Here is a 22,700-nt window from a genome sequence, read left to right as displayed (position 1 = left end):
GGAGTGAACGTGCTCGGTGGATTAGGAAACACGGAGGCAGCACCGTCAAGGGCCGCCCAGGACAGAGGCAAGAAGAAAAGACCGGCGGAATAGGCGAAGAAGTGAGGTCGGTGGGTGGCCGTCTGCAGAAAAGAAAACAAATCTGGGGGTTTTGTGTTTTGGGTTGTTGTTGTTGTGGTTGTTGTTGTTGTTTTTTTTTTTTTTTTGTGTAAAATTGTGATCGGGGTTGATCCCTGAGATGAATAAAATATGGTTCGGTGTGCAAAGCTATATGTTTTTTTTTTTTTTTTTGGTTGAATAATAATAATAATAATAATAATATATATGTATAGATAGAAAAGAAAAGAAAAGAGAAAAAAGAAAAGAAATTGAATTCAATGTATATATATGTATATGTTGACATATTAAAATATAGATAGAATATATGATGATGAGGTTTGGGGTGGAAAAAATGATAAATTATTTGAAGAGATAGTAGGTGGTTCATAGGAGTAGTCCCGTGGGTGATAAAAAAGAGGGAGTGGGTGATATAAAAAAAAGAAAAGAAAAGAAAGTGGATGAAAAGTGGGAACCAACCCATGTGGGATTGAATGCTGCCCAATGATGCACTCTGGCTCAATTGTGCAAGACCGCAAAAGACTATAAGCACCAATTGTCACAAACCTTTCAATCAATATCTCTGCGGGCAGTCCTGTGGGAGAAGACCAAGCTGCGTGGACGACGCACCTCTCCTGCACATTGGAACAGAAGCCAACAGTGATCTTGTTGAGATCGCCTCGAAGGACCGATCCATTCCAAACGGAGGCTCCATCGCAGATGGTGACCTGGCCGGCGAGCACGACGTTGGGGGCAACATAGGCATCAACGGCGATCTTGGGGAGCCACTGACCGAGGGGGAGGATCTTCCTCTGTCCTCTGTAGTCCCATTTCAGGTCTTTGGAGAGACGAAGCTTCTTCCTGGAGGTATCACCGTCTTCTTCGTCGCTGATTCCTCGAGATGAAGCTCTCTCGAGATAGAGATCGAGATCCTCTCCGTTGGGCTCCTCTCTCTCGCTTCTCTTCCCGCTGATACTCGAGATCGTGCTGTTCGGAGACGAAACTCCAGCTTCTTCCTCGCAATCAATCGTCGAAGGAACTCGATTCACGTCGATTCCTTTCAGCAACGATCTCGTCTCGACTCTGCAAGTCTCCGAGTTTCGATCGAAGGAAGGAAAGTTATCGTTCCATGAAGTCATCTTCTGAGGATTGAAAGGTGCGGAGGGAAAAGGAGAAGAAGGCGGCATGAGATTCAACTGTAGTGAGCTTCGATTCTCAGGAAAGCTCAAGCTCAGACTCAAACCCAAGTCTTCTTTCTCAACAGTCATCTTCTTAATCGATTTGTTCTTGAAAATCCCACTTGAAAGAGCACAGCACAGAGTGGTTAGGATAGCAGGGTTCAGGATTTTAGAGAGGGTTAAGGTCAACAGTGGTGGTAGATGAAGACGACCGAGACGGTGGTGTATGGGAGGACAACAGTGAGAGGAGGGGCAGTGAAGGTGGTGGACTCGAAGAAATTTCAAGGTATGTGTAGAAAATTCTAGCGGACTAGGTGGAGGTCCGGCGGACGGCTAAGGTGAGGTTGCCGCCCGCCGGTGAAGCGAAAAATATTAGGTTCTAAACCCGCTCTGATACCATGTTAGAATTGATGTATAAAGAAATAGAGAATTGTATTATTGATTGATTAATATATTGATATCTATTACAATGATTCATGATTCCTATATATAGAAGAGGGTGAGTGTGTAGTAGGTGAGGAGTAGGTGGAGAGTAGGTGAAGTAGGTGAGTGTGTAGTAGGTGGTAGTGGTAGGTGTGTAGTAGGTTGATTTTAACACTCGCCTTCTTTGGAGTTCCTCGCCGAGCTGATTTTGCCCGCCAGGAAGGCAAGTTGAGGCTTCAGCCAAGCAAGCTAAGAAACCGAGCAAGAGGAATAGCGCGGTTGATGTCTTGCAAACTAAGGACCGAGGAAGAGTCTACCTCGGTCAGATCATGTAATCCCAGTCACGCTTGCGTGGACGGAATTAAGGGGCAATTGAGAGGGAGATTTATGAGCCGGAAGTGGGCCGAGATAAAAGCCGAGCAAGTTGAAGGCCTAAGGGCGTGTTGGGCCGAGATAGCTTAGGACTTGCCCGGAGTTGGGACCGCTCGGCCAGTGGCCGAACTACTCGCACCGGTGGTGACCGTGCAACTTGCGTTGCTCGGCCAAAAGGCATACGCCTTTGGCTCGGCAGGGAAGATCGTGCCAGAAGCTCGGCAGGAAAGCCTTTTGGTTGATCGGCGTGACCTTTCCGGAGCTCGACTTAGCTGGAATGCAGTCGAGCACGATAGGGACGGAGCTCGGCTATTGCTACACTTGGGCATGAAGTGCAGCCTGGATGTCGGTGGCCGCGATGCTGTACCCCGGTTGCCGAGCTCCCAGCAGAGTGGGTTGGCAGTTGGGTTAGGTAATGTGCAGCAAGATTTGTGCTAACAGATGGGATAGCAGCACCACGTGTCGAGAGACGAATGGGAGTAGATTTGGGGCGCAGAAGGTATATAAGCGGGTCTGCGCCCCCCATGCCCAGGGAGATGAACATTTGGTGAGATTTACACTAAACATAACTCAATCCTCTCTCTCTCTCTATCCCTGTGTGTGTGTCTAACTTGATCGTCGGAGGGGTTTTCCGGCCACACACCGCCGGGTAGCTCACAGCCGTTGTGCTCGCAGGTCGATCGGACATGCAGGAGCTTGGAAGAAAGGAGTACGGGCTTGCCGGAATATTTGCTCCCCGTACAGCATACATGAATCATGATTACCTCATCCATCTTGCTACACATTGCTCGGAAATTTAAGCTGCTCTATGGATAAATGTGCAACCAACCATATTTGATTATATGTAATATCATGAGGAAACTGATCTGTGGCTTGTAATACTCGTGCAAGATTTATATAGGAGTTTTTGTTTTCTGTTTTGCTAATACCATTGTATACCTTGCGTGTACAAGGTTGCCGCCCCCATCTAGCTCTCTTTTTTTTAATACAATTACATTTACTTATAAAAAAAGAGAGAAAAAATCAAGTAGCTTGATCAAAAATGAACTTAATTGCATGTTTAAGAGTACAAACCAGTGTAATTTTAGAGGAACTGCTAAAGTTGTAAATTAAGTAATGCCTCACCTTGTGAAAAATATACACTGAAACCCTGAATAGAAGGATATAACTTTACTGCCGAGGTACCCATAACTGTTGCTTTCTTCATCACCATGTCCTGTTTCTTTTGATCCTCTTCTCGATTTGTCTTCCAATAATTGTTGCCTTATTCTTGATGTCAGGGAGTATTACATCCAAAGGGTTTTACTCAATTCATGTCTGAGAGAAATATCTGTATAAGTATGGCTGCTTCCATTCGGGATGTTTGCAGAAAAAATCCTGATAGGGGTGTGGACCTGATCCTGTCTGTTTCAGTAGGTATCCCTATGATTTATTTATTTATTTATTTTTTAATATTTTGGTTGGTTGGGTGGGTGGGTGGGGGGTGGAAGAGGCTATGCATGCTGTTTTGAGCTTTCTAACTCTCCTTTGAAATCAACAGACTTGCATTGAGAGCCAAGATCCTACAATTCAAGCTCTTGGTTTTGAAAGCCTTTCCCATCTTTGTGAGGCTGATGTGATTGGTATGCTATTGTGCTTTATCTACAGATTTTTCTCTGCTTTATTTGTTTCATAAATACAGTCTGAACTTGAAACTGTTGTTCTATCAGGTATTTTCTGATTATAGTTAAATAACTTGTCATACTCCGAGTACAACAACAAAAACAACAACGCCCAAATAGTACACATTAATGTGTGTTTGGGAGGGAAAAGATTAGGTAGACATCTAACTTTTGGCATAGTGCATAAAGTGATTGTCCCGAGAGTTGAACCCATAACCTCAAGGTTAATAGGCCAAGATTTTACCACTGAACCAATGGTCAAGGTTGTCATACTCTGAGTGACAGCTGAACAATAACAAAAACTCGGACAAGCATACTTCTCTTGATTCTTGTTTAATTATTATTTCTGCTTTAAATGGTAAAACATGGTTGAGAGGCTTTGACTTGAATTAATATATCTGCATTTTGAAAAATTTGAAGCATATTTGAAAACTTTTCAGTTTAAATTTTACATTTAATTTTTTTTTTCTCCAAATTTAATGTAAAAAATTGTGTGTAAAATTATTCATAGATGAAAGCTTTAATTTTGTGTGTTCATTAGTATGTGTTACAGTAATAAGGTTGTGTTGTTTCCCAAATTTGAGATGGAAGCCACTCTGAGCTGAACTTTGGGCCCGTCCATTTCCATTATTCATCTTCCATCTCCACTGTTCTTCTCCCTATGCGCTAGGGATTTCCTCTGTTGCTGCTTTCCTCATGTAATATGGCATGAAAACCCAAGATTTGACAAGTTTTGTCTCACTATGCTAACAATGGACCTTATTGCATAGAAGCCAGAGTGAGTTCACTGAGTGCCTTTGAGAGACCATTCATAGATGATGTCTCCAAGAGCTAATATCTGAGAAAACTGGACAATAGTTTTCCCATATGAAATGTGTACTAGATTTTCTTTTGACCTGTTGGAACTATGGCCTAGGCACTACAAGTAATCATTTAAGCAAGTAATTTCTATTACAATATAAAGTTAATGCTGGCTTTCAGGAATATGGTTTTCTAATATCTCGTTATTTATGAATTAGACCTTTTGATTAACTTCAAGTAATCTAATGACATGCTGATATTAAAAACATGCTGATATTAAATACATGTCTTTGTCTCTATTATATATTCTCCAGATTTCTATTCTGCTTGGGATGTTATCTCAAACAATGTGCTGGACTCCTCAGGAAACCCACAAGTTGCTCACTGGTTAGTATGCCAGACTTGCTGTGTCTGATTTGTTTCACGGAATTGTTTTCAACCTTGAACTTTGAACTTCAAAATGTCCACGTATTCAGAAGCAAATAGGAAAACTCTGATGCTTGTATTAGCTGTTCTTCAGTTGTACCCAATACTGTATGCATGGATTTGGAAGTACTATAACCGGCCTTCCAAAGTAACTGGATTGCAGACTGTGAATAGCATCATATTCTATTTCAATATTAGTGTTATTTGGTTCAATGTTTTTTGTAAAACTGAATTTAATGGAGGGTGGAAGTGATCTGGAGTTACTCCTCCTTTCCTCCTCTTCCTTAAATTATAGGGAAGGTAAACATAATAGTTTAGTGAACTTGCTTAATGACTTGGTTTGAAGTTGAGACTGCAACCGTTTCTGTAGTATCCATTGATTTCAGTGACCAATTTGTAAAAGAATAATTTTTGCTTGTTTTATTGGTGAATGAAAATAGGATTGCAGAAACATATGTAAAATCAATAACAATGTGTTGAATTTGTCAACTTTTCCTTTGGAGAACCCTGATGGGCAGAGAGCTCCTTTGTGAATACCTTCTTAGCCTTTTTCTCCTTAGCAAGTATTTATTTTCTCTCTCTCTCTCTCTCTCTCTCGATCGATCGATCGATCGATAAGTGCCCAAGTACTTCTTCCATGAAATAGTGGTGTTGTTCTTGCTGATGCTTAATTTTGCTGCAAGGTTTTTCTTGCTGATCATGTGCCCACAAAATCCCCTGTTATTTGTTCATTTAATGACAGATGTTACTGTGATGTGGATATATTGCTTAATAATTCTTCTATCATCTGTTACTGTTCTTACTTTCCTTTAAAATTCTCTAAATTTCATATTATGGGCAGTGCATGTCTTCTTTTAAGATGGGGTGCAGTGGATGCTGAAGCATACCCTGAAGCTGCGAGAAATGTTTTGCAAATATTGTGGGATGTTGGAACCTCCAGACATTCTGGTCATGGGTCTCTATGGGCAAAGGCCCGGGTCTCTGCTTACGATGCATTAACTCATTATGAGGTCAATTTTGTCAAAGTCAAGAACATACCTATTGGCTCATTGTTCCTTGCAGTTTTGCTTACTTCTGTCTTGTGTTTTATTTGAGCTGGTTACTGATTTTATGATTTTTACTTCATGCGCGTTATGTATTCTCAGGTAGTACACATTCAAAAAAGCATTCCAGATTTTAAGAAAAGGAACATGGAACTGCTTACTTCTGAGACTGATCCTGAAGTACTAAGGGCCATGGAAGTATTTGAAGTCAAGATTATTACATATGAGCACATGTAAATAAACATATTTATTAACATCTTTTGTCTGCTTCACATGTTTGGAAATGTTTTAAGTGGCTAACTTGATAACCTTTTAACATTTTTCTTCAGCACACGGCGAAGATTTGCAAAGGAGAAAAGAGTCGCTGTAAACAAGATTGAGAAGTTGCTAGATGTTTTCCCTCAGGTTATTTTTGCTTCAGGTAATAAACAGATTGTTGCTTTGTAACCCTTTGGTTGTGTCTTTCTGAGAAAATGCTGGTGTTTTTTCCAGTCTCCGTTTTGTTGGAGATAAATTTCAAAATAAAAATAAAAATTCTTGTTTGTCATCTTTGTGACCTCTTATGATCTTCCTTCCATTTGTCTCTCATTAAGTCTCTTGGTACCCCGCATTTGGTGGGACAAGTACCAGCAAGTAACCACGCTTTCTGCTTCTAGTTCTTTGTTTTTTGATCGGCAACAAAATGAATTTTATTGAGAAAAAGAGGAAGAAAAACAAAACAGGACAGGGAGTCCTCTACAAGCAAACCTGTGACTGTGTACAAAACAAAACAAAAACCAAGTATCGCATACCAACGCCCAGTCTCTAGAAATAAAAAATGTTCCTTGGTCATTTTAGTCTGGCACAATGTTTGAAGTACATGAATGTAAGAAAATACCAGAAAATGAAATATAATATTTTAGAAAAAGAAGACTTCCAGAAGAGATTCTAAATATAGAAAAGATGTGTTAAGTGAATAACTTCAGGAAAATCAGAAGAATGGGGCGTGGTTGATGTTATTGATTCTGAAGTAGAAACTTTATGATTTTGGTGAGACACATGTATGTAATCCCGATGCCCAGGTATTTATATGCATTTCATTTGCAGGAAATACCACTGGAGCTAGTCAGTTACCTGGCGCAGCTCTGTTTTGCCTTTCTTTGACTCCTAAAGACATGACCAAGGGGCAGCAAAAGTAAGATCACTATACCAATGCTTTATGCTGAAATCTTTTCATAGGGCTTTACCATACTTCTAATTCTTCATTAATTAGAGTTCAGGGACTGCAAGACGTACATGCTAAATACGAGAATGCACTTGTGGAGATAGCTGCATCTTTGCAGCTCTCGAGAAACATCCTGATTGCACTTCTTTCACTGCAATCTTGGAAACCCTTCATGCAACGTTGGTTGAGGGCTTGTGTCACCTTCCTTGATGCTAAGGCGCCATCCACTGTGTTGGATAAAACATCTAAAGCTGCTAATGGTATTCTGAAGGTTTGTTACCCTTCTAAAAGTAATGTCTGTACTGCACTTTAGTCACATCCAGCCCAATTTCCACGTATAATGCGTAAAGAATGATATGACACTTTATCCTTGGTCATCTTTCAGATAATAAAACGGCTTGCAGAGGAATCAATTCCTAGATCTGCAGAAAACATTACACTAGCTTTGGGTGCGCTTTGTGAGGTAAGAATTTCAATGTCATTATTTTTCCATTACAGTTAAGTTAGTGGGCATATGCTACTAATCGATTTTCGTGCTTTGGGAGGATTGAAGAGGGCCAAAGTGCTTTGGTATTGCGCCGTCTTTGCAACTTTTGGGTTTTATGGTTGGAAAGGAATGCATGGGTTTTTGAAGATAAACCTCGGGCGGTGGATGTTTTGTGGGATAAAGTTTGTTTTGTGGGATAAAGTTTGTCACTTAACTTTATTTTGGGCTTCAGTGAATTCTCTTTTTTTGGGGATTGCACTGTTTTTGCTAGTTGGAGATTAGTTGTCGGTATGTGACATGTAGAGTTCTATTGTTTGTAGTCGTTGGTTTTGGGTTATGTTTTTTTTCCTTTATTTTTCTTTCTTGTAGAGGATGCCTTATCCTCATTTCTTATTTTTGATTAATCAATACAATTTTGTTGTTGATCCAAAAAAAAATGTAACCTACTCCATTGTAAGAAATAATGACCTTCAGAATAAGTTGCAATATCAAATTGAGTTACCTGGTTATTAGCTAACAAACATTACCTAGACTTAATTGATTGAGTTTGCTTGCAAGTCATGCTCCCCAAACTTTGTCCACTTCAATTCTGGTGATTCACCTCTGTTGGAGATTGTTAATCTTAAGCAGTGATATGCTTGTAGTTAATTTAGATTCCCCATTTAACATGCCTTGCTCGGTTCAGTCCTTAGAAAAACTTTGCTATTTCCAGGTCTTGCCTCCATCTGCCCATGCTGTTAAATCAACTGCTTCAAAATTCCTGCTTGATTGGCTGTTCCAGTATGAGCACGAACATCGCCAGTGGTCAGCTGCTATTTCCCTTGGATTGATCTCAAGTTGCTTGCATGTGACTGATCAGAAGCAAAAATTCCAAAACATCGAAGCACTTATTCAGGTACACAGTTCTGGTGCCCTACTACTTGGAACATGTTGCTGTGAAGAAGTCTGCTGAATCAAATTATGGTTTTCAAAACATCATCACGTACCTTAAACTGTGGTCTAAAATCAAATTATCTTGTCATAAAATTTCATGGCTTAATTGAGAATATGGTCCTGGATAAACATTTTTGGTGGATGTGTAATATTTTTAGTGCTTTTATCTTGTGTTTCATTCCTCAATTGTCTTTTAAACTTTATCTCCAATTGTCTACTCATTTCTGAGGATAATTTTTGTTGTAAAAAGAGAAGATCTTAAAACATTTCCTCACTATTCTTTTCTCAACTCAGAAATCAGCCATAAAGCCGGAAGGAATAGAATTTTTTCTTTTCTCTTTTCTCATCTCCTGCTGACATACCCTATAGGCATGTTGAACATAGGACTACTAAAAGAAATGTGATAATGATATGGAAATAACTTTAAATAAAAAACGGTGTCTAATTTATTGTTTCATGGTCTGTGCTTTCAGGTTTCATCTTGTAGCAGAAGCACCCTTGTAAAAGGAGCTTGTGGAGTTGGATTGGGATTTTCATGTCAAGATCTTCTTACCTGGGTCGAAGCTTCTGATGACTCCGACTTGGAAAAAGAAACCTGTAAGATGCAGGAAGTAGATTTACTTGGAAAAATCATCAGGGCCTTGTCTCAGATGATAAGTCAGTTTACTCCATCTTCATCTGATCTTCTAGAAAGTCTCTATGTATATTTCCCGCTGGGTACAGATGATACTGATTCATATGTAACTTATGAGTCATTGGATAAGGACTATAATGATTTGGAGGAAGATATATGGGGTATTGCAGGACTTGTCCTCGGTCTGGGGAGTTCTATTGGTGCAATATACAGATCTGGGGCCCATGATGTTGTGCAAAAAATTAAAGCCTTTATCTTATCATGGATTCCACATTTGAATCATTCAGTTCAAAACTCTTTTAGCAGTGAAGGTTTGGATATAGTATTATCAGTGGGATCTTGTCTTGCACTTCCGTCCATAGTGGCATTCTGCCAGAGAGTAGAACTGATGTATGATAATGAACTCGACCAGCTAGTGAGTGGCTTTAGGGAGCTCATTTTGGAACTAGTGTCTGTTAGGAAATCAGGCATCTTCCATCAGAGCTTGTTGATGGCATCTTGTGTTGGAGCAGGAAGCTTACTTGCCTGTATTTTGAATGAAGGTGTGCACTCTTTGAAAGTTGAAGTCGTAAAAGATTTGTTGGCCCTGTTTCGGAAAAGTTACTCTAATCCTCACCCTCCTCTTACGCATTTTGGTGGGATGCTTGGTGTTGCTAATGCATTAGGAGCAGGTGCCGGGACTCTGGTTCCCAATTACCCTTTAAAGACTTTGCGCACCAGTTATGACCAAAAGGTGATTATATTTTGCTGCATTACTAAACTCAGTGTTTCTTTAAGTTTGATGATTTGAATTTTTTTCTCCTCTCTTTTTTGACAAGTATTAATTGTTCTTTACAGGATTCTTTTTACATAATGGGTCCTTTACTTTCATGTCCTGTTTTGGAGTCCCAGTTGACATCATTGGTACAAGAGATGTTTCTTGTCGCACAAAATTCTGATGACCATCAACTGCAACAATATGCAGCATGGGCAGTTTCATTTCTTAGACATTGTTTGTGGTTCAGAGAATTGCAAAACACTGACAGTAGTTTCCCAAGTAATGCAGCTGGTCGAAAATCTGTATCTCAAAATTTTTCCAAGGACAATGTAGTCATGGAGCTCTCTTTGTGGCTAATGCATCTGAACTATCCTGGGGTAAGTCGCTAGTTGGATTTTGAGGAAATGCTTATTGAAGCACTCTATTGCTCGTAATCAAAGCACTTTATTCTTATATAGAAGAAAATATTTTATGGTGCAATTATGACTGACACTCTTTAATGTGACATATAGCTGCACTGCAGTAGAACTAGAGGCGAACTCAGGAGCTTCTGATTAATTTTCTTAGGCTCTTTATTGATTTATTTATTATTTTTATATCTCTATAGCCAAATTGTCTTTTATAAGGTTTATATTGACTTATGTGGAAAGATGATTTACTTATGTAACCTATTTAAGCTGACTAGTATTCATGATGTAGATGTGAATGTCCATATATTGACTTAGTTTTGGGTAATTTATTTGTGGATATGCTGCTCCTCCATAAACATAAAGAGATGATTCAAGATTGCTGGTTCTTTTAAGGAAATCACATTATTCACTGATTCAACTATCAATCAGAAAACTATTTTCCTTTTCACTTCTTATGCAGAGTATTCAATTAAAATTCTGTGTCACCCCCCCATGCCTGTGGTGGATGCATACAAATCTTTCCTTTCTAATCTTTTCTGTTTTTTCTATTTTACTTTATAAAATTCAGGCAGGTACCATTTCACATGTTTACACAGTTGCAACTGTTTTACGTTGCCTTTCACAAGCTCCCAGACTGCCAGCATTGGATTGGGGAGCAATCATCAGACGGTGCATGAAATATGAGGGTCAAATTGCCGAGTCATTGTCTCCAGATTTAGCTTGTAAAAGTGGAATCCTTAGGGAGGAATGCCTGCAGTTGTCTTTAGCTCATGCAAACCAATTTGATCCACTCCTAAGCTTTCTTGATGAGCTGTCTGACCTGTCCAGGTTCAGGACACTTGAGCTGAATCTTCAATCATGGTTTCTCTCTCATCTGGCAGACCTGATAAAAATATTCTCGGGTTCTAGGCTTGAGAAACTATTTGATGACGTGGCTAACTTTATATCTTCTTTACTCTCTGGAGAAGTTTGTACCGTAGAACAGAAAAGCTTATTGCGGGCTTCGTGCTGGAATGGTCTGTATCCTTGTATGGAAACTTCTCTTGACACTCGAGAGTATGTATCAAACATGGAAAATTGCATGGAGGTCCTCTTTTTTTCATTGCCTGTATTGCACTCAGATGCTATTCCACGGATGGAGCAGCTGCATTCAGTAGAGTGGTCTGCAGCAGTTAGATGTCTTGCGAAGGCTCGACAGGGTTGGTTATTTACCCTTCTACAGGTATTCACAACTGTGATTATATTTGTTACATGGATATTATTTTTTTTCTAAATTTGTGATTTAAATTTACTCATTCAAAAGGATGATGTCCTTCAGAAATCTGATGTCTTCACATGATTTGCAACTCTCTCTCTCTCTCTCTCTCTCTCTCTCTCTCTCTCTCTGTCTGATAGACATCTTAAAAATATCATATTCTCCTGTGTTTTAGTGGAATAGTTCTCTTACAAATTGGTTGGTGGGTATAGGGGTGCACACAGGTTGGGTTGGTTGGTTGTGGTCTGTACCAAAGCCCCAGAAGGAGCCCACCCAAGTCGGTTCCAGAAAATTGAACCTTGGACTGAATTATTATATTTTATTAATCATATACTTGAAGTACAACATTATCAATAGGTTAAAAAATAATGGCTGCTTAATGGGGCTGGCCTCATGAGTCTGTTTATTACCTGTTAGTAGGCTTAATTAAATAGAGGCCTAGGGTGAATCTTACACTGAAGGTAGAGGGAGAGCGATGTAAATCTTTCAAAATCAAGGCGAATAAGGCCCAAGCTGAATCTTTCAAAATCAACCTGGTATCTGATGTCATCTGTGTTCTTCAAATCTGGGAAGCATAACCAGTAAGCACAGTAAAACCAAATCAACCAGCTTGAATTGGTCAGTTTCAGCCCTGGTCTTAGTTTCACCAAGTCATGCACTGCCATTGGGTATTTTACGTTGCCTATGGGCTGCGCATGGAAAAGCAAGATTGAGTTGTTGCTGGGCATGATGTGTTTCTACAGGAAATGAATTTCATTGTTCCCTATATATTGTACACTCCATAGCTTTTGAGCTTTCTGCTAGTTCAGTAACTTTAACTACTGCATGCCCTGTACAGGTTTCAGAAGCAAATTTAGTGGAAGGAGATGGTGAATTCTCCAAGGTAGTGAAAACAATGCAAGCAAAGGCCAAGCTAGTTCAGATTGGTTCCATCCCACCGAGTGAGCTGGGAAAACTGAAAGCCTATCTATTGAACACTAGATCAGATGGTTAGTTTTTCACAGAATTGTAAACTAGCTGTAATTTAGGGAAACTATATTTAATAATCAGTAAATTCTGAAACTGGAATCTTCAAATTTTATTTCTTCACCGAGTTAAAAGGAGCATTATTGTGTTTCATTCCTTTATAGCCGAAAACTTCACTTTCAGAGTACATCTTGACTTTTTATCTTTGCAGGTATTTGGGATGTTCTGGTAGAAGTTGTAGCAGCTCTGCAACATGTTGAAGGAAGTATAAAAAAACAGTGGCTTGTTGATGCAGTGGAAATTAGCTGTGTAACAATTTATCCTTCCACGGTAGCCCAATTCTTCTAATATGTTATCGTTACTTTTTGAAATTGATGTGGATTGTCCCAAAACCCTAGTCTGTTTACTCTGGCACAAATGCATGATACATGGTAGTATTTTCTGTCAGAAATCATGTATCTAGTGCTGAAAATAAGTGCGTTGGTAATTGAAAACATGCTGCCTTCATCTCCCAATTGTTCTGTTCAATTTAATGGGATGTTAGTGCGTGGTGAAGTCTCACATTGCCCAACTATGAAAGTGATGTGCACTATATAAGCGTGAGGGCATCCCCACTAAATAACTAGCTTTTGGGATTAAGGTCAATCAGGGATAGGTGGGGTGCGTATCCCTAGCTTGCATGTGGTGGGTGCCACCAAGTGAGGGAGGGAGGGTGTGATGTGAAGTCTCACATTGCTTGGTAATGCAAGAGATCCCAAGATTGGTACCTCCTTTTTCATCACCCACTACACACTGTGTAGGGCTTCTAAAGTAAAGTGCAATATATAAACGTGAGGGCACTCTCACCTTAACAACTAACTTTTGGGGTTGAGTTCTATGTTGTTAATATGTTCATAGCAGTTTCTCTTTGGGGCTTGTTGGCTCCTACTGCACTCTTACAATACCTTAGCTTCTTTTTTAATGATGTCCTTGAAGTCTTTCTATTGAAAAACTAGGTTATGAGTTATCAACTGGCTTAGATTTTTCAGATGAATTTTAGTGGGTTACACCTGTTAACAGCTTGAAAATTTCATTGCATTTATATATTTATCCTCGGTTCCCCTGCAGGCTCTGCGTTTCGTTGGTATGCTCTGTGGTAGCTGCTCCAAGTATATGCCTCTCCTAGTTGTGGACCCACACACGGTGTTGAGTGACCTACCGGTTACCCTTTCATCTCTTTTATCAGATAGCAGCTGGGGGTTGGTTGCAGAGTCTGTGGTTTCGTATTTGTGGGCATCCACAGAGAGAATTTATGATTGGGCCATGCGTATAGCACGCAGTGATGATTCACCTATCCTGCAGCCTATTGACAAGAGTGAGAATGTTTCGGCATTTTTTCTATTGCAGATGATGCATCGTACCTGTGTTTCTTTGAAAGATTATTTGCCTCCTGAGAAGCAGTTCAAGCTTGCCAACTTGGTGGTCCCTTGAATTCTGGGACATACGTTGAAATGCTTGCAACAAGGCTTGAACGCATGATGTTTGTATCTGGGACATGCGTTGAAATGCTCGTGACAAGGCTTGAACGCATGATGTTTGTATTAGTTGCAGCTTGTAACATTTTGTTTTTTGTATAGTAGTTTCAGAGGAATTTCATTTTCTATGTGATGTAACTTTGTTAGTAACTGAAATTGTTTCTAATAGGAAAATTAATCCAATATCTCATCTGGATGTAGATTAACTGTTTAATAAAATTTGAAATTTAGGATAGGATAACATTCTATGATGGAATGAGATTAGATTTCAATGTTATGTTTGGATGGTAAACTTGAGAAGTGAAATGAGAATCTCATTGTTATGGGTTGCATCGAGATGTGATTTTTTTCACTTTATTCTCAAGGTGTAACCTCTTGTGGAAATTTCACGTTCTTAAAGAATTTAAAATATTTTCTATTCAAAAAAAAGAAAAAAAAAGAAAGAAGAATATAAAATATTTGAGTGAAAATATTTAAAAATTTTGGTGTATGGTTTGTTTCTTAGATTCTTAAATTAATTGTTGTCTCAATTTAATTTTTGAATTTTTTTTTTTCATTTCTGAAATTATATGCAGTGGTACTGTGTGAAATTAATTTTAAAAAAGTAAAATAATTTATATTTTGAACTCTGAAATAGGATGTATTTTTCATTTTAGTCTTAAAAATAGTTTTGAAACTTCTTGTTTTTCCAATAGCAACGCCGGCCCCAGTCAAAGAGCATTTTTAGTATTGGGACAAGTCATGTATACAGGATTTATTAGTAAATATATATATATATATATATATATATATTTAAAAAGTCTGTTAAAAATAAGTAAAAAATTTAAAAATATTTTAATTTTAATAGAAAGTGTATTTAGAGTTTTTCATTTTATTTATTTTGAAAGACCTTTGATTTTTGTTTTCTGTACTTTAATGCAATTGATAACTGTCAATAGGGTGTGTGTGGTTTGGGTGTACAAATCGAATGGCGGATCGACGAATTAGTGGATTAGCAAATTGTGATTTGGGCAGTTTTGGAAGAATTGATGGATTGAAGAATATTCTAACCAATTATCAAACATTTGCATAATATATAATATTAATTTACATAATATTTTATATATATAATACAAAGTAATTTTATATAATATCTTTGATATATATAACTACTAATTTGTAATAAATTTTACATTTTAAATCTTTCTCATATTCATTTTTACTTTAAAATTTTATTAGAGGTTAATATATATATTAACTAAATGGAGTGAAATGGTTTAAAAGAGGGATTATAAATTTTAAAATTTACTCTGTAGTTAATAGATAAAACGATACAAATTAATGTAGATCGATATAATTTTAATGAGTTAGGCGATATTTTGCGCCGCTCTAACGGTCAATATTGTAGGATGTTTGATCATCAGGTAATTTGTTCATCCAAAACCCTACATTGTTCAAAATTCCCCCCGCCCCTATAAACGGTACACAGGGTTCCTGAGATTTGGAGTTTCAGTCTGTCGAGATATTTATGATTAACTAATCCTTGCTTTGTGTCAGGAGAATCGGCCATGTGCAGCAAAGAATCTCTTGGAAAGAATGTCTCAAGTTGGTCATGAGCCTAAAGAGGAAATTTACAATGAGTTGGATCTATTCTCTATCCAAGTGTGATTTTGTGGAGGCATTACTGTTGAAAGCCGTGATGGTTTCTAATGATATGAAACCCAATTTAGTTACCTATAATGCTCTTATAGGCTGCCTGTGTAGATTAAGTAGGAGTGTGAAGGGTGAGTCCTTAATGAGAGAAATGGTTGAATTTGGTGTGAATCCTAATATTGCTACTTGCAAGGCTTTGATAAATGGATTCTGCAAGGAAAGGAATCTTGATAAAGCAGAATCTCTACTTGGTTCAATTGTTGAAGAATTTGAAATTTATGATGTCGGGAGTGATTTCGAATCAGCTGCACTGATATTAGGGAGGGATGAGAATTCAATGGAGTTTAATCTCAGTGTGAGGACAGATGGTAAAGGGAAGTTCAAAGCTATTAAGCTTTCTTCAAGTACAGGGCGAGTATTTTGACTGAGCTGGATAGAATTAGATGGAATAGAATTGGTTCTGTTGCAGAATTTCCAGTACTTCATCTCCAGAGAAGGAATTCGGAATGGGTTCCTTTTGGAAGTTACGATTTTTCTTGGCATTAATCTGTCTTTCAATCTTGTTTTGATAGTAGAAGCTAGTTTGATGATGGGATGCATTGGTGGTCTTCATTCACTTAATAAATAGTTTGAAGCATTACTATGAACAACATGACAATGTAAGAAAGTGAAAATAACTAGAAACTGTAAGGAAGGGATGGTATGATTAACTACTTTTTTTTTTTTTGATAAGCAAATAATTTGAGCAAAGGCTCCGTAAAATGGAGGTGGAACCATGAAAATGCAGAGTGTAGTTTTGAGCACATAAATAATTACTTGGGAATGAGGTTTGGAAAGAGAGTGTATTTTGTCTGTTAATATATGAATATAACAACAATGATTCATCCCACTAAAAGCATCACCACTAATAGCACTAATGCAATAAAAAAGTAAAAAAAAAAAAAAAAAATACAACTCCAAGACCAAAACATCACATCATTAATGACGGGACCCACTGCCACCTAATTAGTAAGAGCACTAATTAGTGCTCCCAAGCATTTTTCATGAACATAATTGTATATGAATATAATATAATACTATATCTGTTAATATATTATAGTATAGAAACCAATTATAGCATGTATATAATATCAAAAGATAGGATTCCCTTTGTCCCCGCTTTCGGTCGTCCGCCATCTTTCGGCCCCTTTTTCTTATTATATTAAATTGTATCATCATGATGTTTTTGTATCCAGCTCCTATATTATGGAGCCTCTATCTTGATTCTGAATATAGAGTTTACATTACAGAATTCTCTTTCAATATTACTCTCTCAATTTGTCTTTCATGGTATCAGAGCGCAGGTATTTTTCCTAAGTCTCTGCATCACATTTTTCTTGGCAGATTGCTGCGTACCTCGTCCTTACCTAATACACAGATTGGACAATACCATCACCTTCGTCTCTCCACAACGAAGCCAACGCCACCAGATTCATCCTCATCTGACGTCTCACGCGCCTCCACGCGCCGCCAGAACATTCGGCCACTCGCTTGATCGTTCCAGACGCGCTCTACGCGCTTCCTACACTGTCCTGTGCTATTGTGCGCTACGGCCTCATCTGCTAACGTGAGCCGTGTGTTTCTGACGTCAGCTGACGTCAGCCCTGACTGCTTCCGTGCGCTGTGTTTTCGCCTGCTAACGTGCGCCGCACCACTCTCTGCTAACGTGCGCCGCGCCTGTGACATCAGCACTGCATCATCCTTGTTTGACCAGCATCGTTGACTACTCCATTTTCAGCCTTTCTGGTCATATTTTTGGTCCGTTCACTCCTTTTCTGACTAATTTTGACCTTCTGAATTCACTGGTACTCTCGATTTTTCTCGATTCTCCCTCATTTGTGCTATTTTTCGCTCATGGATCGCCTGGACTCCTCTACCCAACCTATTTCTGTTATTCTTGACGGGACTAATTATGTCTTATGGGCACAAGCTATGTCTGGCTTCCTCAAAGGAAAGAAACTTTGGCGCATCATCACTGGGGATGTGTGCAAACCCGTTCAAGGGACCACAGATTCCGCTACCACGGACTCCGCTGCCAAATATGTCGACCGACTGGAAGATTGGGATAGTAAAAACTATCAGATCATCACTTGGTTTCGCAATACTTCTATTACATCTATCAGCCTTCAGTTTTGTCGGTTCCAACTTGACTCTGCTTCCTCTCCTGCCAAAGCAATCTGGGATTTTTTACAAGAATGCTATCAGACTACTGGCCTTGCTCACCAATATCAGCTTCTGAGTCATCTTCACGGTATGCGCCAATAAACAACTCAAACCATTAATGATTTTCTCTCCCAAATGTATTATGCTTGGGATCAGCTCGCTCTTTCTGAACCTCCGTGGGATTGTACTAAGGATGCTACCTTGTTTACTGCCTACCGTGACCAACAGCGCTTAGTTCAGTTTCTCATGGCTCTCACTCCCCGATTTGAGCCAGTCCGCGCATCTCTCCTTCATCGCACTCCTTTACCCACTCTTGAGCAAGCAATTTCTGAACTCTTGTTCGAGGAAACCAGATTTGGTACTCTCCATCCACACCCTGTGGACTTTGTTCTTGCCACTCCCCAGATTCGAAGTTCTCCTTCCTCACCTTCACCACAGAGGTCCAATGCCTGCAATTACTGTCACAACCGCCATCTTTCGTCGACTCATCTTCTGGTTAATTGTCCATTTCGTCTTTGTCGGTTTTGCAACAAGACTGGCCCTGGTCATCTCCAGCAAGATTGCTTCCGCAATCCAGCCCGTGCCTCTCGCAATGGTCCTTCCACTGGGAATTTTTCTCGCAGCCATTCTCACCGTTCTGGGACTCCATTTAAACCAATGCCTGCTCAACGAACTGCTGCTGCTGCCTCAGAGGATTTACCTTCCTCTGTCCCTATAGACCCTTCCACTCCAGTCTTCTCTCAAACTGACGTCGCAGCCATGTTTCAACATTTTTGGCAGAATTTCGGTACTCCTCCATCTACTGCTTTATCTGTCACCGCAGGTAACACTTCTTGGTACTTTGACTCCGCTTGTTGTAATCACATGACCTTTGACCCTACTATTTTTACTCCTCTCTCTTCTACTCCTCATGTTCCTTCTATCCATACTGCTGATGGGTCTCTTTTGTCTGTAAGTCATGTTGGTTCTGTTTCAACCTCTCACTTATCTTTATCCCATGTCTATCTTATGCCTGCTCTTACTTTAAATCTTATCTCCATTAGTCAATTATGTGAGCATGGTCTAACTGTTACCTTTTCCCGTACTGGTTGTTTGGTGCAGGACCCTCGGACGGGGCAAACTCTTGGGATAGGCCGTAAGCATGGATGTCTCTATGAACTCATCCATCTTCATGTTCCAGATTCCTCTCAGATCACAGCTCCTACCACTGCTACCACTGCTACCACTGCTCCTCCTTTATCTCCTTTTCAGCTTTGGCATTGTCGTTTAGGCCATCTTTCTGTTGGTCATTTAAAATCTCTAATTTCCAGTGGTCATTTAGGTCATGTAAGTTCTGATGTTTTAGATTGTGTGTCCTGTCAACTTGCCAAACAACTTGCTTTGTCGTTTAATAAAAGTGACTCTATTTCTCTTGCACCATTTGATCTCATTCATTCTGATATTTGGGGACCTTCTCCTACTCCTACTATGGGAGGCGCACGCTATTTTGTTGTTTTTATAGATGATTTTTCCCGTTTTACCTGGTTGTTTCTTATGAAAAATCGCTCTGAGCTCAAACAACTTTATTACAATTTTGCTACAATGGTTAAAACACAATTTTCTAAAAATATTAAGCTTTTTCGCTCCGACAATGCCATGGAATATAAAGATTTTGACTTTCTTTCCTTTCTTCAGAGTCATGGTACTCAACCTCATCGTTCCTGTCCCGGTACGTCTCAACAAAATGGACGTGCTGAACGGAAACATCGACATATTCTTGACACTACTCGAGCTCTCCTTTTGTCTTCCTCTTGTCCGGAACATTTTTGGGGAGAGGCAGCTCTCACTGCTGCTTACACTATCAATTGTATCCCTACACCTGTCATTCATAATCACACTCCTTATGAACGTCTGCATGGCACCCGTCCCCCTTACACCAACCTTAGGGTCTTTGGATCTGCCTGTTTTGTTCTTCTTCAACCTCATGAACGTACCAAACTTGAACCACGTTCTCGCCTTTGTTGCTTCTTAGGGTATGGTATTGAACACAAGGGGTATCGTTGTTGGGATCCTCTCTCCCAGCGACTCCGTATCTCTCGTCATGTCATCTTTTGGGAACACAAAATGTTTTCCTCTCTCTCTCTCTTCCGTTTGTTCGTTCCCTCACCTTCTCTGTTTTTTACTGACCCTTCCACGGATCTGTTCTCTGATGAGCTTACTTCACCGCCCTTGCTGGCCTCTCTCGAGTCCTCTGATGAGCTTACTCCACCGCCCCTACCGGCCTCTCTCGAGACTACCTTGCCTTCTGGTCTGTCCCATGCCCCTGCTACCTCTGATGGTCCTGCTCTTGCTCCCTCGGGATCCTCCCCTCCTGGTGAGTCTCTCCCTCTGGCTCCTCCTGCCTCTACTCGACCACACCGGGTAATCCAACCTTCCACTCGTGTTCGTGACTTTATTGTTGGTTCTACTGCTTTTTCTACTTATGAACCGACCTCCTATCGTGAGGCTCGCTCTAATCCTCTTTGGCAGCAAGCTATGACTGATGAATTGCAGGCTTTAGACAAAACTCACACTTGGGACATTGTTGATCTTCCTCCTGGAAAGACTGCCATTGGTTGCAAATGGGTCTACAAAATCAAAACTTGTTCTGATGGATCTATTGAGCGCTACAAAGCCCGCCTTGTTGCAAAAGGCTTCAACCAAGAATATGGTATTGACTATGAGGAGACATTTGCTCCTGTTGCTCGTCTCACCTCTGTTCGCAGCCTGATTGCGGTTGCTACCACCCGACACTGGGATCTTTATCAAATGGACGTGAAAAATGCTTTCCTTAATGGTGTTCTTCTTGAGGAGGTCTACATGCAACCTCCCCTTGGGTCTACTTATCCACCTCATAAAGTCTGCAAACTTCAGCGTGCTCTATATGGTCTCAAACAAGCTCCGCGCGCTTGGTTTGCCAAGTTCAGCTCTACTATTCATGACTGTGGTTTCACCTCCAGTTCTTATGATACTGCTCTTTTTATCCGGAAAACTGCTCAAGGGACCACCTTACTTCTCCTTTATGTGGATGATATGATTATCACCGGTGACGATCTTGATGGTATTGTATGCCTTAAACAGTTTCTTAGCCATCATTTCGAGATGAAAGACCTTGGTCCTCTCAGCTATTTCTTGGGTCTTGAAATCTTCCATGATTCCACGGGGTCTTTTCTCTCTCAGGCTAAGTATACCTCTGATCTTCTCACCCGCGCTGGTCTTACGGATTGCAAGACTGCCTCCACTCCCCTGGAGCCTCAGAGTCGTCTTACACCTCTTGATGGCACTCTTCTCTCTGATGCTACCCTATATCGTCAGCTGGTTGGCAGCCTTGTCTATCTCACTGTTACTCGTCCTGATATTGCCTATGCCGTTCATATTGTCAGCCAGTTTATGTCCGCTCCTCGTACCCCTCATTATGCTGCATTAGTTTGTATCCTTCGTTATCTCAAAGGTACCTTGTTTCATGGACTTCATTATTCCGCCCGCTCCTCTCTCCAGCTTCGTGCTTTTTCTGATGCTGATTGGGCTGGGGATCCTACTGACCGGCGCTCTACTACCGGGTTCTGTTTTTTCTTGGGTGATTCTCTTATTTCTTGGCGCAGTAAGAAATAATCTCTTACTGCTCGTTCCAGTACCGAGGCCGAATATTGTGCTCTTGCTGATACTACTCAGGAACTTCTCTGGCTTCGTTGGCTTCTTGCTGACATGGGTGTTTCCCCCTCTGGCGCTACTGCCCTCTTTTGTGACAATCAAAGTGCTCTTCAAATTGCTCACAATGATGTTTTTCATGATCGCACCAAGCACATTGAGATTGACTGTCATTTTATTCGTCAACACATCACTCATGGTACTGTCCATCTCCATCCAATCTCCTCTGCTGATCAACCTGCTGATATCTTCACCAAAGCCCATTCTCCTGGCCGCTTCGTTGAACTTGTCTCCAAACTCCAGTTGGTTGATGTTTGTCCTCCTTGAGTTTGAGGGGGGCTGTTAATATATGAATATAATTGTATATGAATATAATATAATACTATATCTGTTAATATATTATAGTATAGAAACCAATTATAGCATGTATATAATATCAAAAGATAGGATTCCCTTTGTCCCCGCTTTCGGTCGTCCGCCATCTTTCGGCCCCTTTTTCTTATTATATTAAATTGTATCATCATGATGTTTTTGTAGCCAGCTCCTATATTATGGAGCCTCTATCTTGATTCTGAATATAGAGTTTACATTACAAAATTCTCTTTCAATATTACTCTCTCAATTTGTCTTTCATTGTCAATGGTCATTTGAGGTAATGAGAGTAATCTAAACATTAATACTTTATCCTGTACAAGGAGAAATGTTCCAGGTATGTTTTAATGATAAATGAGGTCTCACACACACACACACACACACACACACACACACACAACTGAGATATTCATGCTTTAGAAGTTATTTTCACCACTAGGTGCCTAATTAGATAGCCATAGATGTGTTAGGTAACATGAACATAGAGGGTATCAACATTCTTGTTACAAGATATGCTTTTCTATAAATATGCAACTGAAATCCATGATCATTTGGGTGTCATTAATCATTAGTCATAATTTATGAGAATTCTACCTCTCCAAGACAAAAAAAAAAAAAGAGAGGAGAATTCTAAGTATTTTTTGGAGCTTGAAATGGCATTTGAAGTT

At 39.8% G+C, this 22,700-nt stretch overlaps 1 protein-coding gene across 2 annotated transcripts in view; it reads left to right on the top strand.

Moving 5' to 3' along the window:
• RST1 (ARM repeat superfamily protein) overlaps positions 1-14,348 on the top strand; it is a 28,176-nt gene extending 13,828 nt beyond the window's left edge. For both annotated transcript variants that reach the window (XM_082900689.1, XM_082900687.1), the window contains exons 10-25: positions 3,350-3,481; positions 3,610-3,691; positions 4,846-4,918; positions 5,799-5,967; positions 6,103-6,233; positions 6,330-6,421; positions 7,087-7,174; positions 7,253-7,475; positions 7,590-7,667; positions 8,404-8,586; positions 9,098-9,991; positions 10,096-10,392; positions 10,994-11,647; positions 12,519-12,669; positions 12,858-12,976; positions 13,754-14,348. In XM_082900689.1, the coding sequence (XP_082756815.1) occupies positions 3,350-3,481; positions 3,610-3,691; positions 4,846-4,918; positions 5,799-5,967; positions 6,103-6,233; positions 6,330-6,421; positions 7,087-7,174; positions 7,253-7,475; positions 7,590-7,667; positions 8,404-8,586; positions 9,098-9,991; positions 10,096-10,392; positions 10,994-11,647; positions 12,519-12,669; positions 12,858-12,976; positions 13,754-14,116 (3,729 nt within the window). In that variant the 3' untranslated portion in view covers positions 14,117-14,348. The remainder of the gene's footprint in view (positions 1-3,349; positions 3,482-3,609; positions 3,692-4,845; positions 4,919-5,798; positions 5,968-6,102; positions 6,234-6,329; positions 6,422-7,086; positions 7,175-7,252; positions 7,476-7,589; positions 7,668-8,403; positions 8,587-9,097; positions 9,992-10,095; positions 10,393-10,993; positions 11,648-12,518; positions 12,670-12,857; positions 12,977-13,753) is intronic.
• Positions 14,349-22,700: the final 8,352 nt, after the last annotated feature.

The sequence above is a fragment of the Camellia sinensis genome, chromosome 1 (assembly GCF_055761805.1).
Source record: "Camellia sinensis isolate YWXY chromosome 1, ASM5576180v1, whole genome shotgun sequence".
NCBI lineage: Eukaryota > Viridiplantae > Streptophyta > Magnoliopsida > Ericales > Theaceae > Camellia > Camellia sinensis.
Note: the sequence above shows the minus strand (reverse complement) of the source record. Positions and strands in the feature narration are given on the sequence as shown.